This window comes from Aythya marila, assembly GCF_965140915.1.
Source record: "Aythya marila genome assembly, chromosome: 1".
NCBI classification, from domain to species: Eukaryota; Metazoa; Chordata; class Aves; order Anseriformes; family Anatidae; genus Aythya; species Aythya marila.
The window spans coordinates 29885871-29902959 of NC_139042.1; the positions used below are offsets into that span (position 1 = coordinate 29885871).

Sequence of the window (17089 nt, forward strand, 5' to 3'; positions counted from 1 at the left end):
GGTGTGTCCACAGAGGAAGAAAAGTATGCCTTCGTCAACTGGATTAACAAAGCTCTTGAGAAGGACCCTGACTGTAAACACGTGGTCCCAATGAATCCAGAAACAGATGATCTCTTCCAGGCGGTCCGTGATGGCATAGTGCTTTGGTAAATAATACCTGTATTTCTCATAAGTGCAAACCATAAGCTTGCAGAAACACACGCCACTGCTTACATGGAAGCTGCTGACTTTACAGTTAGGCTCAGGAATCTTTGCCGATTCAGGGCTAGTTTTGTTGTTCCTTTTCTCTTTATAAAGATAAACATTTTTTTCAAGTTAAATTAGAGTTTTTCTTTGCCTCCAGACTCGTAAAATGAGATGAAGTCAGTGAAACTTGCCCTGAGTAATTACTTGTTTCTATTTTTATTCAAGGGCTTTTTGGGTTTCACACAAATCAGCATAAATTAGTGAGTGGTTTCACAGTAATTTCTGCAAAAGAAACTTCTTATACAACTTTACGTTATGGTATTCTTGCCTGGCATTTATAGTATATTTGGCATGTGACTCAAAATAGTTGGTCAAGTATTGCATGTGTTAATGTATATGTAAAAGGCGGAGGCTGACTGTGTTCACTTTGTAATTCTCCCCCTCTTTAATTGACTTTTTCAGTGTAGTGATAAAAGCTCTGTCTGTATTTTGTGCATATGTAGCTACTAGTGTATTTTTTTTTTTCCAGTAAGATGATCAACTTTTCAGTCCCGGATACCATTGATGAGAGAACAATAAACAAGAAGAAACTCACACCCTTCACGATACAGGTACCAAAATGTAACAGGATTCCTTGCTTTTTCACTTAGGATGCTCCAATGTAAACGCTTAGAGCAGAGGCTGGAGGTGGTCCTGCACAAAACAATCAGGCAAAGTTGTTTGTGGCAAAGTGAGATGCTCAGGATTACGTGGTAAAGAAGGTTTAGATTTCTGTTTCTTTGTAAGCATTTGAATAATATGGCTAGACAAATTTTGTATTTGTCGTTAAACCAGTACATAAATATTTACCAGGTCAAAGGTTTGGATACTTCTGTGGAAGATGTCATATGAATGCAAGAACAATTAGATAATTTGATGATAAATTCCAGCTGCAGTAACTGTCAGAAAGATGAATCCCTTCTCCCAGGTTACCCAGGCATGGCCTTGGACTTAAATTCACAGCTGTCCTGCTGCAGTCTGATGCCCTCACCCAAATACTAACTGTGGTCCAGGCAGCACTATGGTGCTACATGCCTGAGGTGGAACAAGAGCCTTTGCCTGTCCTTTACAATCTGTGCTTTTTCACCTTGAAAACTGAATCCCTTATTTATTGCTATTATGTACACATAGATATGATTTTAAAACTGGACAAAAAGGTGAATTTTCACCTATTTAAAGTTTATTGTGTTTCTCACACAGCAAAATGTAGAGAGATATTTTTATATGAACAGAGTCTATATATCTGAGTACAGAATATAAATAGATATTTGGAATGGATGTGAACCTAACCCAGTTTAGCCCTCAGCTACTCTGATTAGATGGAACATTAGCCAGGCTCAAGTAAGCTCAGAAGCCATTAAATTGGATTTCTGTGCTGTATACCACATTTTTCAGTTCTAATCGTTTTGGTCAGCAGCATCACTTAGCGATGCAGCCCAGATCAATCCCTGTCACATGTAGACATGATTTGATCAATACAGCTTCCACTTTAACTTAACCCTTTTACAGCTGTCTGGTGGAGAAAAGATAATTAATTTGAAATGCTCCAATTTTTCCAGCTCATGAGAATTTACACTATGTCTCTCCATGCATTTTGTATCTAATCAAATCTCTTTGTCATGCTAGCAGCGGTGAAATTCAGGTGAATATTGCAAATCTCTGTGATAAATGGTATTTGCCAGGCTTTTTTGTCTGCTTTACTTTCCCTATTTACCAAGCCTCCTCTCTGAATATTGCATACCTGTGGGTCAGGTTTTCTTACACCCTTTCTTTTAAATGGGAAGGAAGTGGCGAAGAAACAGCGTTCCTGAAACATTTTTTTCCTGCCCCTCACTGTGAATTACAGAACCCCTTTGCCTCCACTAACTACTCCTAGCCCAGGACTCCACACCCCAATGTTCAAAAAGAAAATACCCAGGCCTGACCAGTTCTGACGTTAGCTTAACCACAAGGTTAAAAATACAACAGGTTTACTCATACTGATTCTTATGACCAAGTATTTTTTGTATACATTGGCAACTAGACACTTACTCGTATTTTGGCTGTTAGGACTTTTGCTTATTTGGAGTACCTGCTGGTCAGCTCCCTCATTCCTGCATGTGTGCACAATTGAGTGGAGGAGAGTTTACCCCATGCTGAAGCCAGGACTGAATTTGAACGTGTGCTTGTGCATCACCAATGTGGCTATGAGGAGAGCCTGGCTGTAACTGAGCCAGAACATCACTGCAAGTGCAGTCATGCTCTGAGCATCTTGTGCCTTGAGACACAGTGAGACCATCCAAGGCTTTTATCTTTCTCAAAAGGATCCTTTCCATCTTTGTGTTGGGACTAAGAATTTATCTGTAATTCTAGGAGATTCTGGGTTCCCCTGCTCTGTATGCCCAGCACTGGGCCCACTTGTACCAGTGAAGTTGCTCACAGATTTCAGTAGTTTTACCTGTGTTCCCTTCTTGTACCCTCAGCTCCCCAGTTATTGTATCATTCAGACCTTCTCTTTCTTCCCTAGGAAAACCTGAACCTGGCCCTGAACTCTGCTTCAGCCATTGGGTGCCACGTTGTTAACATTGGAGCAGAAGACTTAAAAGAAGGGAAACCTTACCTGGTGTTGGGTCTTTTGTGGCAAGTCATCAAAATTGGACTCTTTGCTGACATAGAGATCAGCAGGAATGAAGGTAAGTGTGGCTCTTGGTTTCAGAGTTGTATTGTTATTACTGCACAGTCTTCGTAATACAGCTTTTTTTTTTTTTAAAAAAAAAAAAGTCTTAATTCAAATTTTTTATCCAAGTCTTTGTTGACTGTCTTCTTGATTGCTGACATATTTCTTGCTTTCCACAAGATGTAGCACTCTAAACTCCAGGGCTGTGTGTAGGCTTGTACGTGCAGAGCCAATTTCATGCTCATTCAGTGAGGAATGATGGTGTACACCAAGGTATATTGGTGCTTTGGCACTTTGGTTGACACAAAATTAATTCTGTCTAAATCTGGCATTGAGAAAACACTACACTGCATTCAGGAAGCTTTTCTTTTTTCTTGCTTTTGATGAAACCAGTGCCAATCTTATCCTTTTCTTGGCAAAATTTTATTTATATGATCACAGAATAATTTAGGCTGGAAGGGACCTCTGGTCTGGCATCCAACCACCAGTTTACAGCAGGACCAGCCTCAAGATTAATGAGGTTGTTTAGGGCCTTTTCTTGTGCTGTCTGGGCAACCTGTTCCAGTGCTAGCCACTCTCACTGTGATTTTTTTTTTTCTTATGTCATTGGAATTTCCCTTCCTCCAACTTGTGCTCCAACTTCTTGTCCTTTTGCTGTGCATACCAGGAAAATACAGCTCCATACCCTCTGTAGTTGTTGAAGTCAGTATTTAGTTCCTCTCTCAGACCTCTTTGCATGCTGAACAAACTCATGTCACGTACTCCAGCCCAACGTCTTGATGTCCTTCTGCTGAACATGGTGCAGTCATCAGCATATGTTGTACTGGGGAGCCCCAAACTGGACACAAAACTCCAGATGTGTCTTGCCAATACCAAAGTTCTCCATAAACTTGCTTCAGTGGGAAGCCATGGATGTGAACATACAGTCTGCATGGCATCTCTTCTTGATGCTTTGTTCCCTGCCTCTCTGGATAGCCTGCTCAGCCAGTACTGGTACCACTTTCCTTCTGTTACCATACCTCCTTCAGCTATTACCTTCATTGCTTCACCCCTTGCACCTTCTAACCCTTTCATAGCCAGAGAGACCAGTTTCCAGAATTCCCAGCTCCCATTCCTTTGTTACGTAGCAACGGCGGTCAAGCTGGCAGCCTTACCCTGCTCAGTAGATCTTTTCCCTTAATGGTATTTTCTTCTTTACCTCTCATCTCAAACTACAGTTTGTAGGGGTAGACAAGCCAACATCATGTTGATTTCTTTTCAGGTTCTCTCTTCCCCTGATAGCCTTCCTCTACAGTTGTTCCGGGTGAAATTCCCGGGTTGAGATGAGGTTAATTTAATTAAAGGGAAAGGAAAGAGGGAAAAATCAAGCAAAGGCAGCACAGAAGTACAGAGAGAAGAAAAAAGAAATATTCTCTACTTCCCATCAACGAGTGATGTTCAGCCATGTCCCAGGAAGCAGGGCCTCAATGCATGTAGCATTTTTTTGGGAGAACAGATGTCTTCATAACGAGAGCTCCCCTCTCCTTCTCCTTTTCCACCTGAGAGTGAAGGCATGGAATATCCCTTTGGTGAGTGCAGAGCACAAAACTGCACGGACTACTGCAGCAGGGAAAGTTAACTCCATCCCAGCCAGACCTGGTACAGCAGCTAGTATCACGGCAGTCATGCATCCCAGCCTCTGTGGGAAATACCCGGGGTGCACTAATATCATGTTTGTTTTTCTCTGGTCATTCACATGGTGGCTCAGATTAGCTCAGGGGACATCTAATACAGTCAGGTTGTGCTCATCCTCTATTCGTAATAAGAAGCTTTTGGCTAATAGGGGGTATTCATATTAATTCCCCAGTGAGTGTCTTTGAACGTGGTACTATTGAATTTCAGTCAATTTCTGTTACTGACTGCCATCTAGTTCTTCCTGTCTGATTTCCTGACTGTCCTTCGTATTAACTATGCCACCTAGTGAATAATATCATAATTTTTTTTGCACATTGCTAGTATTTGTGCTGAAATAATTCTTTCTTTAAAAAAAAAAAAAAAAAAAACATTTATCCAAAAATCCATCCATGATATACTCCACTAGAATCCTTCTGTTGCGCTTCTCTCAGTGTTAACGTTCTTCTCTTCATAAAAACCAGTGTCTACTTTAAAATGCTTCTATTACCCCCTTCTGGTTCAGTTTAATCCTATAGCACCCTGTATGAAATTGTCTATGGAACTCTAGATATATTGGATCTCCACTGTTTCTTTTAAGTAGCAAATCCCCATTTTGTTCAAGAAATTACAACAGACAGGAGAAACATATCATGGTGGTATGACATACTGTTCCTTTCTAAACCAGTGGTACATTTCATAATGCTAACAGTGAACTTCCACATTTTTAGTTTCTTTTCAAAACTTTTTGTAAAGCCCTTCATGCTCCAGAGTACAGCTGAATATCCTGCAGTTGCAGGGGTCAATTTTTCCCTCCGGCTTCTTCCTCCTTTTATAAGCATAACTATTATAGTAATTTTCCTGTAGAAATAGGATATATTCTCCAGTTTGACAGATATGTAAACCCCACTTGCTAATGAGCCTGTGCAGTCATGTGCAAGTTCTTCAGGATTCCTGTGTGGATCCAGTTTCTGTGTGAAGGTCATGCAGACTTGTTTCACCTAAATTGCAGAAAGTCCATGTTCTTTTTTTTTTTTTTTTTTTAATTCCCATCTTGCTCCTGTGCTCCATATCATCATCTTTTAATTAAAATCTGAGGCAAGGAAATCAGGTAGTTTTTAGAGCGTACTGAAACTGTCTTGCATTTATACATGACTGACTCCTAGATCCACGACTAACATCCTTGTCCCCTTTTTTAATTTATTTATTGGTGAGATCCTTTTGTTGTTTGTATCCTCTGTCACGCAATTTTACCTTGAATTTTGGCAATCCTTTGGTTGCTCAGTTAGAAACTAGGTAGCAAAATATGTGAGAAAGAAAATAATTATACATTCTCCTCTACAAGTACTCACAACATCAGTATCAAAAATATCAGATCTAATGGTAGCCTTATTCTGCCTCAGCCTCTCTTGTACAGGTGGGTATTGCTACTGTCTGTTGGCATCTGTAAGACCAGGATCCGTGAGTTAGAAGTGCAGAATAATTTAGGTTGGAAAGGATTGCTGGAGGTGATCTAGTCCACTCCCTGTTCAAAGCATGGCCACCTCAGATCAAGTTGGTTGCTCAGGGCTGTGTTCAGTTGAGCTTCGAGTGCCTCCAGGGATGGCAATTCCACAGCCTCTCTGAGGAACCCGCTCCATTCTTTGACCAACCATTCAGCAATTTTTATTTTTATTTTTATTTTTATTTTTATTTTTATTTTTATTTTTATTTTTATTTTTATTTTTATTTTTATTTTTATTTTTATTTTTATTTTTATTTTTATTTTTTTAGGAATACAGTGAAAAAGAAAATATGGCAGTATGTGGCCTTTATTTATTCATTTTTTTCTTTTGTCTCTGCTTAGCCTTGATTGCTCTTCTGAGAGAAGGAGAGAGCCTGGAGGATCTGATGAAATTGTCTCCAGAGGAACTGCTGCTGAGATGGGCAAACTATCACCTGGAGAATGCAGGATGTAACAAGGTCAACAACTTCAGCTCGGACATCAAGGTATAAAGAATACTTACCAACATTAGCAAAACAGCAGCTCCACACCCAAATCCATGTCCTTCAAACAAAGGTCATGTACTTGCTGAATGTCCCTAAATTCTTCTAGATCTGTCTTTAATTTGGCTGAACCTTACCCAGACATGTAACTAGGTACGGGGGAAGAGGATGGAGCTCTTCCAATTCCTCCATTTGGTGTTTCCTTCAGTACAGCACAAGAAGTCATTTACTATGACTTCAATGACATACAGAAAAAGCATCAGGGAAGACAACTGGAGAGTCTGAGACTCACACTCGACATTATAATTTTTATTGTAACAGATTTTTGGTTCACTGTGTGGAGTTGACTGCAGGATATCCATGGAAAGGGAAGGGAGTGGGGTCTTTCCCATCTTTGCATAGGCTGCCTGAGAAGACTATAGTGTAACTGATTAAATCCTATCTAGGATAAATGGTATTTCTCATACAAGAAGGAATAAAAACAAAAAATAAATAAAAAGAACAGCTCATCTACTTAATATTTTTGAAGAGTATTTGTTGGTTTAGGTAGTCAAGTCCCCAGACACTAACATGCAGCTTTGTTTTCAGTTCTTCTTTGAATTATTTCTAAAGTGATATTAATATTGTCCACACATGGAAACAACTTTCACAAAAATTTAAAGACACAACATGTTAAATCCTTGTCTTGTTCCTGCCCTTTTGCCTGAAAAAAAAGTGCTGATACTGTTGTTGTTTTCAACTTTTGTCCCTGAAATTTGTGCTTTCTCTTCTATAAGTGTTCCAGCATTTCTTTGAAATCTGCTTTAAACCTCTGCTTTCTCCTTCTGCATTTTCTTTTCTTAAATGCTCAGCAGCCTGACTTCTACAACATTATAAAGGTATACTTCTTTTTTTAATCTCTAATATCATGTTCATATTGAGTCAATTCTAACATCTCTTTGTTGTTGCTGTCCTTCTTGTAATTGCAACGCAGCATTTTGGCTCGTGCTTTGAGCTTTCTGTAGCATGTACGTATTGGCTTAGGGAAGAGGTAGATCCAGCAAACACAGCATAGAGTGGGGACTGTTAAGTGCTTCCAACTTTAGTAATTTCATTATGTAGCCCAATGATTGATGTAATAAAAATGAAGCATGCATGCACATTGTTCAGGAGAGTGCTGGAATGCAAAATCTGGGCTTTAGATGTAATTTTTCTCCATTTAATTTCTCTGTCTGTCACAGGACTCAAGAGCTTATTACCATTTGCTGAACCAAGTTGCCCCCAAGGGAGATGAAGAAGGCATTCCAGCTATTACTATTGACATGTCAGGATTAAGGGTAAGATGAGATAAGTTTAGAGTAAATGCCTATATTTTCTGTCTGTTACTTGCATTGCTGGCCAGCACAGAGTTGCATGAGGGTACCACAGAAAGCAAATTCTTTTTAATGTTGCAACATGATCTTATGTTTCAGAATTCAAAGCTGAAGAATTAAATAAAGTGTTTTGCCTTTCATTAGATATTTATAGAATCACAGAACAGTTTGGGTTGGGAGGAACCTTGAAGACCATCTTAGTCCAACCCTTCTGCCCTGGGCAGGGATAGTTTCCACCAGGTCAAATTGCTCAGAGTGCCATCCTACAGCCACTGAACCACACTGATAAACTACTAACATGTAGCAAGTATATTAAAATGCAATTATTTGGGAATTAATTCCCTTTTATGTGAGATACAATTAAAAAAGAACATGGTGAGATGGCTGGATTGTAGGTAAAGCCCATCTGAAACACTGAGTTGATATTATTAAAGGTGGGAGAGGAAATTGTTATAAATTCAACAAGGACCTATTTTAGCAGCCTCACACCTAGCACCACATACAGGGACCCCGAGTGGGTTGGTGTGTGCACGGTGCCAGGCTGTGGGCTGATGCTGATGTGGTTTCATCCTGATTTTTGGCTGGCACAGGAGAAGGACGACGTCCAACGTGCAGAGTGCATGCTGCAGCAGGCAGAGCGGCTGGGCTGCCGGCAGTTCGTCACGGCCACAGATGTCGTCCGGGGAAACCCAAAGCTAAACTTGGCATTCATCGCCAACTTGTTTAACAAATACCCTGCCCTGCATAAGCCAGAGAATCAGGACATTGACTGGAGCTCTATTGAAGGTAAGAAAAAATCAAGTAAAGAATGTTTCTGGCCATTCATGCTACAGTATCCCCTGCTAACATGATATGTTAAAATGAAAATGTTTGTGGGATGTCTGAACCTGCACTGACTATTGAGTGTGCTTCTTAGTTGAAATCACAGTTGATCTGGCATTCTCTTAATTTAGAACATAATTTAAGAATCTGATCTTACATGGACCCAATGCCTGCCTGGTCTGGGTTAGGGTCAGGACCACCGTTGTGTGGGCCATTCGCTGAGCTACGGGTCCTTCTGTTTGACCTGTGCTCTGGATCTGGAGTCCCAGTGGCCTCATCTTTTGGACTACTTCAGCTCTGAAGCAGGTGGTGATTCCTGATGAATGACCACTTGAAAATGCCTCTCTCATCTCTCTTGTTTTACACCTTCTTAAAGATGCTGCTCAATGAAACCTTTCTATTTCTAATACTTGTAATTTTCTGAGGCAGGGTCTGTTGAGCCATCATGAAGCAAGGCAACAGAAAAAAAAATTCCTTTTTTGGTACCATTTGAAGATTTTTTTTCATACACAAAGATAACTCACAAAAACCTGAATTGAAAACATCTAGATTGTTTCTGGGTCTAGTTGTCATTGAGCAGTAGTTATTCTGAGATTTTAGGAGAAGGCGGCCTACTCTTTGTATGTTATATTTCTAGTAAAATAGCTGTGCTGTTGATGACAGCATATATAAAAAAAGTCTGAAACAGTTCAAGTCGCAGTTAAGACTGTTAATCTTTTGAGGGTCTGAGCTCTGTAGTGTGAGTCAGGAAAGTACTTAATCATGTACTGACAAATAAGAAAATACATGGTGTCCTTGGGGTCAATGGGACCAGTTTAATAACCAGTTGAGCATGTACTTGAAAGCTAAAATGAATGGAAGTGCTCTGTTCAGTCTAGCATTTATTCAGTGTAGATCGTGCTTACAAAGAGACCCACAGAATAAATCTGTGTTTTCAATTATTTTTAAGTTTCTCAAAAGCTTCATAACAAAACTATTCATGCTAGGGCACAGGCTATTCTTGAATTCTTGAAGGTATTTCAAGGCCAGTCTGCCTAAATACTATAATATTTGGGGCATGAAGAAATATTAAGTGCTGCACTGTGCTCTCTTATTTCTCTTGTCAGCCACTGTCTCGTTCTGTTTATGGTTCAGTGCACTGTAAATTCTGAGTTATGGTTTCATCACAAGACACTTATTTTACTGGAGTGTTGTGGTCTGCCATCCTGTTGATTGATATATCTGTTGTTTTAGGTGAGACAAGGGAAGAGAGGACATTCCGGAACTGGATGAACTCCCTGGGTGTTAATCCACGTGTAAATCACTTATACAGGTAAGGGGAGGCATTACACTTCCTTCAGACAACACATGCAGCCAGCATTGTTTACAGAAAACATAAGAGAACTTTTGGTTGCTGTAAGAATGTGTATATATATATATATATGTATATTATTTTTTAATAGAAAACTAAATTTACCTCTACTGATTTGATTGGATTCCTTTCTTCAGTTCTTTGGTCAATGATCTACCTTTTTTGTTGTTTTCAGTGACCTGTCAGATGCCTTGGTTATCTTCCAGCTCTATGAAAAGATCAAAGTGCCAGTAGACTGGAACAGAGTGAACAAACCACCATATCCTAAACTGGGTGGCAACATGAAGAAGGTACAAATAGCTGGAATAGCTCCAGTAGCAATGCCTTGCCCTCAAAAGATGTCTACATCATTTCATGCAGTAACGTGGGCACTCATGTGTTGCTCTCAAGTCCCAAGTACAGGACATCAAATGATTCTTTCTGTCTTGTCAGTGAATAATTCTTCATCCTGAAAATAAATGTATCTAACTCATTAACTTTGTTGACAGATAAACAGTATTTGTGACATAAAAAGTCTTGACACCTTTTGTATCAATATTTAAAAACTCTATCTGCAGAGCACTTTTGCTGAGGTTTTAGTCACCAACTGTAATGCATCTTCATCATGAGTAATATGGCACCAGCTTAATTGCTGCTGTCTGGACCATTGCCCTCCACATGAAATGAGGACAGAGAGAATCAGCATTCTTCACCGTGTGCCTCAGGAACTGATCGTAGAGTTGCTGCTACATACACAGCTTTATCCCTGCTCTCTGGATGAGCAGCACTGTACCGTTTGGGCAGGGTGACTAACTGGTCTGAAATATTGCCTGGGACACCGATCCTTTGTCTCAGTGCAATGCCATGTTACCGGAGGTACTTCTGAGCTGTAGATTCATATTTTCCAGGGTAATGTGTTTTATGAGCCCTGATGATGAAGTATAACATTTCCTTCTAGGCTGATTCTTATCTTAGTATCTTTGGGATGGTGCTGGCTGCTGGTAGTCGAACAGCTGTATTATCTATCAAAAAAGATAGAGCTGTTTGCCCAGGAGGATCTGGGCTAAGTGATCGAAAGAATTTAAAGTAGCAGTGTATGTCTTGATAGCCACTTTTTCTTTTTTCTTTTTTTTCTTTTTTCTGTATTTTTGAACCATATTAACTGATCTTCTCATTAACAGCTTGAAAACTGCAACTATGCAGTGGAACTGGGAAAAAATCAAGCCAAATTCTCCCTCGTTGGCATCGCTGGGCAAGATCTGAATGAAGGAAACCGTACGCTCACGCTGGCCTTAATTTGGCAGTTGATGAGAAGGTATGGCGGTGAAGGACAAGCTTAGGAGTGTTTTGCTACACACAGTTGGCGTGGTAATATTTTCTTGATGCTACTGATGAGAAAACTTTACAGGCCACAGCTTTTTCTCTCACCTGTTTGCACATATATGCAGAGTTAGGGGTGAGATCATGACGTACATTATCTTATGGCCAAGAACATTACATTCAGCTCATGCAGAAGTTCATTATTGTCACTATCCATATAGTGTGAATAAATGTTCACTGCACGGAAGAGAGAAAAACAAGATGAAACATCTCTGTATCAGGGAGTGGGGAGGATACACTGGAAATTAAGAATTGATGCAGAAATTCTGTAATCTGCTACCTAGAGTGGATGCAGCTCGGTAGTTCTTCCCACTTTCATGTAATTCTTTGTGTGGATTATCAGGCATGTGATTAATCAAGGGATGTGGTGATTACTTGCCATCAATTTGGCATGTCTTTCCAGAGTATATCCTGTCATATAAGCAAAATATTCCAGACCTGTGTTTATGCAGAAGGTCAGTCTTAGAGGGGTACAACAAATTCCTTCTGCCCATAAAGTCAGTGATTATTTCTTAAAGCAGTGTGTGAACGAGCCATTTACACTGAGATCTGCTGGATGGGACCTTCTAGGGATTTTGAGAAACAAAACCTATTGACACTGCCAGAGCAATGCTTAGGGAATTGGGGGTGAATGAGACCCATTAGATGAATTAGTATGTTATAATATAATTCATTCTCTAAGTGTGTGGGAAGTGGGAAGCTATTGGGTGTAAGAGGATTGTTGGGTTTGTCCAAGTCAGGCTATGCATGTACGAGGGCGGTTCTGAGGTAGACTGGTGGTTCTGGTGGTAGACTATGAGCAAAAGCAAGCATTCTGGCTTCTCTTGTAAGGTACACACTGAATATCCTTGAAGATATTGGTGGTGGAGAAAAGGTCAACGATGAAATCATTGTCAACTGGGTCAATGAAACACTGACTGCAGCCGGCAAGGATTCAACTATCTCCAGTTTCAAGGTAACAGATTTTTGTTAGAAGTCTCTGTTTAGGAATCTCTTATACAGTGTTTTTATGTGTATATTGGCATATATAAGCATATAATCATATGCTATATTATGATATAATTGACTACATTGTTGAGATATTTTTCGTTCCCTCTTAGAGGCATTTTCAGATACACAGATTTTATTCAAGGGCCTTTATTATCAAGAGGTAGCAGAAACATAATATGAACATAACAGAAAGCACCCTGAATGTTACTTTGCCACAGGAAATGAAATTATGGAGCTGGGAATGATGACTGGTATTTGGCAAGACCTGTTGTGTTGTTGGTTATTAAACAACAGCAATTAGAAATGATAGTACTAAAAACAACAGTAACAGTACATGTGTAATCTGGTAGTAATCTGGCTTTGTGGGAGACATGTCTTCTTGTTCTTGCATCTAATTGCATTTTTCATCTGTGCAGGATGGCAAAATCAGCACCAGCATGCCAGTCCTGGACCTCATTGATGCCATTCAACCAGGATCAATCAAATACGACCTCCTGAAAACAGAGGACCTGAATGATGAGGAGAAACTAAATAATGCTAAGTATGTTCATGCCAAGTGACACTTACCACCAGTTCTATGCTCAGCCTTGCTTGACTGTCTTTCCAGCCACTCTGCTATCATTCTCATCTGGCACATCCTCAACTGAGAAATACCTCCAGAGTTAGAAACATGAAGGCTAGAAGTCAAACAGTAAAAAAGGCTATCACCAAAAATGAAGTGTCACAGTTTCTGTTTTATAATTCCCTTCATGGGATCAAAATCACTTGGCTTGCCAAGCTTCTGTTTTCTCTTATTAAATTTAAGATTCTTTCAAAGATCAGGGAACAACACCAACAACGCAAGCTGTTTCCACCAGTGATTAGAGGTCATGATACCTCCTTAGTCACATACAGGTGGAGCACGGGCATATTTAAGGCAGAAAGGGGAGGACAGGATTCATGCCTGAAAAACTGTTTTTGTGGATGTGGATATTGATTTTTTTTTTTCTGATTGCAACCATTTCCTATCAGGAAGGCAATCCTGGGAGCATCTCCCTGTGATTTCAGTTACATGGATCACATCCCAGTTTGGTTATCAGTTTAGCTTCTCCTTCGCTTTGTGGCAACTACGAAGGAGAAAAGGATGACTGTAAGGCAGTCACAGCTGCTAATATTTATTATAATGACTTTTCCCCCTGTTCTTTTCCTCTCCTGTTTCCTACTAACTGTTCATTTCTTTCCGTGCTATCTTCTGTGTGCTTCTCTCTGTACTTCATCCCTCTGCTGATGTCTTCTTTTGACTTTTTTCCCCCCTTTCTTTCCCATATTCATGTTTCTCTGCATTTTTTGGGGGGGAGGGGATTTCACAGATGTATGTGCTCTGTAATGGAAAGAACCCAGGATTTCTCTAGCATTTTTCATGGAAATAAGAGAGAAGACACATACACACTGGAGAACAGCACACTCTGAACAGGGGTTGGGAAGGTCAGCTTACAGATTCTGGGTGTGACTCAAGTAGGAATCCCTAAACAATGATTTCCAACAGCTCTGATGTCCACCAGCATCAGCCATGTGCTTTCCCTCCTTGTGAATTTGCTTGCATAGAAAGATTGAGCAGCAGAGAATGAGAGGAAGCAAGACCAACCTCATTAGAATAAACTTTTAGGGTATGGGAGACTAAATTTGTTTCAGCCCAGAGTTTGACTGGCAGTCTCCAATGCTGCAAGTAATCAGTACTCTAACCATAAGGGAACTTCCTCTGTCTTTTACTAAAAATGTAGTTCTTTATGAACTGGTTCATATGTTCCTATATAAAAGTTGAATTTTGGTGAATCAGTAAGAAAGTTCCCAACACTCTCTGGTACTGATCATGAAAAAACTTTTTAACAAAGAACTTCTTAACATTAATGCTACTGCACTAACTTTTTTTTTTTTTTTCTCCCCCTGCAATGCAGATATGCCATCTCTATGGCAAGAAAAATTGGAGCAAGAGTCTATGCCCTTCCAGAAGACCTGGTTGAAGTAAAACCCAAAATGGTCATGACAGTGTTTGCTTGCCTTATGGGGAAAGGCATGAAGACAGTTTAAGCACAAAAGACTTGCACTGATGCCTGGTATTCACCCTTTTGATTCCCTCAAACTGGATGCTCTTTGTATCAAGGAAATATGCAGGGTGCTCATGCTTGTAAGGCATGAATGTTGTACGTGGTTCCAGATCATACAAAACTTGTGTATCCACCTGTATCCAGGAAATGTTTTAGTTTGAACAGTACTATGTGCTTGATTTCTTTGCCTTATTTTCCACTTTGCTAGATATAACCATTTCATATTCCTGAATGAGTTTTCCAGGAGGTCTGTACATAACCTCCAGTTAATAGATACCAGGGTTATCCGTCAGAAGTCACCTGGAGATCTTTGTCTCGGGAGGTACAGACAGATTTTAGGATTATGAAATGTTATATACTGCTTCTGCCTGAAAACGTCTTCATGCTTCTGGCAGTATTTCTGCCATACTTTCCTTCAATTTGCACCTGGGGTTACAAAAGGGATTTCCCTGACCAATACAAGTATTAGTGACTATATTTTTTGAATGATAGAATCCTCTTAGGAAATGCTCGTGGAAAGAGAAAAGTGTTTGGGGTCTGCTGTGTGCTGCTGGTATGTGATGTGTGCAGTACCTTTCCCTGCAAGCTTTGCCTCTGCCATCACTGGTGTTACTCACAGAGTACATTACCGTTCATGGGACAAACCTTACAGTAACCTGGTTCTCCAAGAAGAGCCGAACTCTGGAGCCTTTACAAGGAGTGCTCTCCAAAGGTTAATTCACTTTTATGCCATAATACACTCAAAATGTTAGCAGACTGCAAAGCATGATAGAAATGAAAACCATGTTAGGGAAACTAAGGGGGTATACTCAGTTAGTAGCAATAATAAAGCAGAGATAAGAAGTTAACCAAAGGGATACAGAAAAATATATTTATGTACTGAGTAAAAATTAAACAATGAACTGTACAGACATGCACTCAAAGGGCTGTTGCCCTGATTCAGAAGAGCATTTAAATGTGTGATTACAAATTAAATGCTTCCCTGAACCAAGGCCAGGATCCCCAACTGAGCAGTCTACCTCGGTTGAGGACCTAGCCCCATCCATGGATAGTGGGATGATGGCACTGAACCTCTTCCATGGCATGAGTCATTTTCTGTCCTGGCCTTTATGTGGATTTTACTGTGGTGAAACGCAGAAGGAGGGAATTTTGCCTTAATGTGATCCTGTTGACACAGTCTCAGTTTCCTTCCCCCCCTCTAGCCCATTCAGAATTGCCTTAATAAAGAACTGATATCCAATGATGTGAGAAGTCTCTCTAAATAAAATGTTCTACAAAGCCAAACGTGTGGTCTTTGCTGTTAGCAGTGCGTGTGCTAATGGGAAAGTGAGCATCACAGAGCTGAAAGTGGGACAAATTTAGAAAACAACACTGTGGGCTCACTGAGGACATCTTACATATTGTTGTTGAAACCACAGATTGTGGGAAGTGGGAAGAATGGTTTTCTAGGCCATTTCTGCACATGCCACTCTTGAGATACTGCCAAAGATGTGACAATGCTGGACGGACCTGCAGCCTGAGCCGGTACCATAGTCTGGTACCATTTGGTATGCAATACAAAATTTTTATTTGCAATACCTGTCCTCCCCTACCTTTTCTCATAAACCAGTAGACTTTGCTTCTTTATACATTCTGCAATGCAAACATGCCATTTGGTTTCTCTTCTAATGATACTTGGGAGAAATTATGGGGATTTTTAGAGGAGCCTGCTCAGGCAGACAGGGAGAACAGGCTTTCATGCATCACCCATTTCCCATAGGCAGGATTTCAAGAGGTTGATGTCTGGCTCTAGCTTTGGCTCAGGAGAAGGGCCAGGGCTTGTACCGTGCTATTCAAAATGTGTTTTGTGGTGGGGGCTGCTTTTCCTCCCAGTATCCCAGCACCGGAGCTGGGTGCCTGACCCAGAGCCCTCTCTGTTGCTGGTCCCCTGTTTCCCAGGCTGCGTTTTGAGGCAGTATCTGTGCCAAATTCTGTGATCTGCATCTGATTCCAAAATTCTGTGATCTGCATCCCAAGCTGAAGCTCTGCACCAGCCGGAGCCCTGACACCAGTGCAGCAAGGAGAGCCAACCACGAGATGGCAGTCACTCATCTGGAGTTTTGAAGACTGGCACTCGTGAGCTCCAAAAATGCTATCTCTCGGGAAATGGAGAAAAAAATGGGATATTTAACCCTAGGCACAACGCAAGCACCTGTCAGTGCAAAAAAGAGAACAAGATCTGTTGGCAGGAATGCTCCAGTAAATGCCTTACCAGATCTTCACCCCTATCTCTAGAGTCTCCTGTGAAAAATAAAGCTCTCATGGACCTGAAGGTGTGGGAATACTTGCATTCTGGTACAGGACTATAAACATTTTCACTTTTAACCTTTATTATATATATATATATATATTATTTTTTTATGAACTTGAGGTTTTGCTTTCAAGGACTGGTAATATTAGCCTGTAATAAAGCTCCTAGCAACCCTGGAAGAGTTAATCCCATGACAAACATCACCCCTAAACAAAAAGGAGATCTGGATTTTTTATTTTATTTTTTTTTTGCTGTTGTTTTTCTCTAACTTTTTCCATCACTCTCAGAGAAAGCAGCTGTCTTTGGGATTCACTCCTAAATCAA

At 40.3% G+C, this 17089-nt stretch overlaps 1 protein-coding gene across 2 annotated transcripts in view; it reads left to right on the plus strand.

The window, feature by feature from the left end:
• LCP1 (lymphocyte cytosolic protein 1) overlaps nt 1–15753 on the plus strand; it is a 45886-nt gene extending 30133 nt beyond the window's left edge. For both annotated transcript variants that reach the window (XM_082783988.1, XM_082783987.1), the window contains exons 5-16: nt 14–146; nt 716–797; nt 2732–2897; nt 6378–6520; nt 7738–7833; nt 8460–8655; nt 9925–10003; nt 10218–10332; nt 11203–11336; nt 12233–12356; nt 12808–12932; nt 14326–15753. In XM_082783988.1, the coding sequence (XP_082640114.1) occupies nt 14–146; nt 716–797; nt 2732–2897; nt 6378–6520; nt 7738–7833; nt 8460–8655; nt 9925–10003; nt 10218–10332; nt 11203–11336; nt 12233–12356; nt 12808–12932; nt 14326–14458 (1526 nt within the window). In that variant the 3' untranslated portion in view covers nt 14459–15753. The remainder of the gene's footprint in view (nt 1–13; nt 147–715; nt 798–2731; nt 2898–6377; nt 6521–7737; nt 7834–8459; nt 8656–9924; nt 10004–10217; nt 10333–11202; nt 11337–12232; nt 12357–12807; nt 12933–14325) is intronic.
• The last annotated feature ends 1336 nt before the right edge of the window (nt 15754–17089 follow it).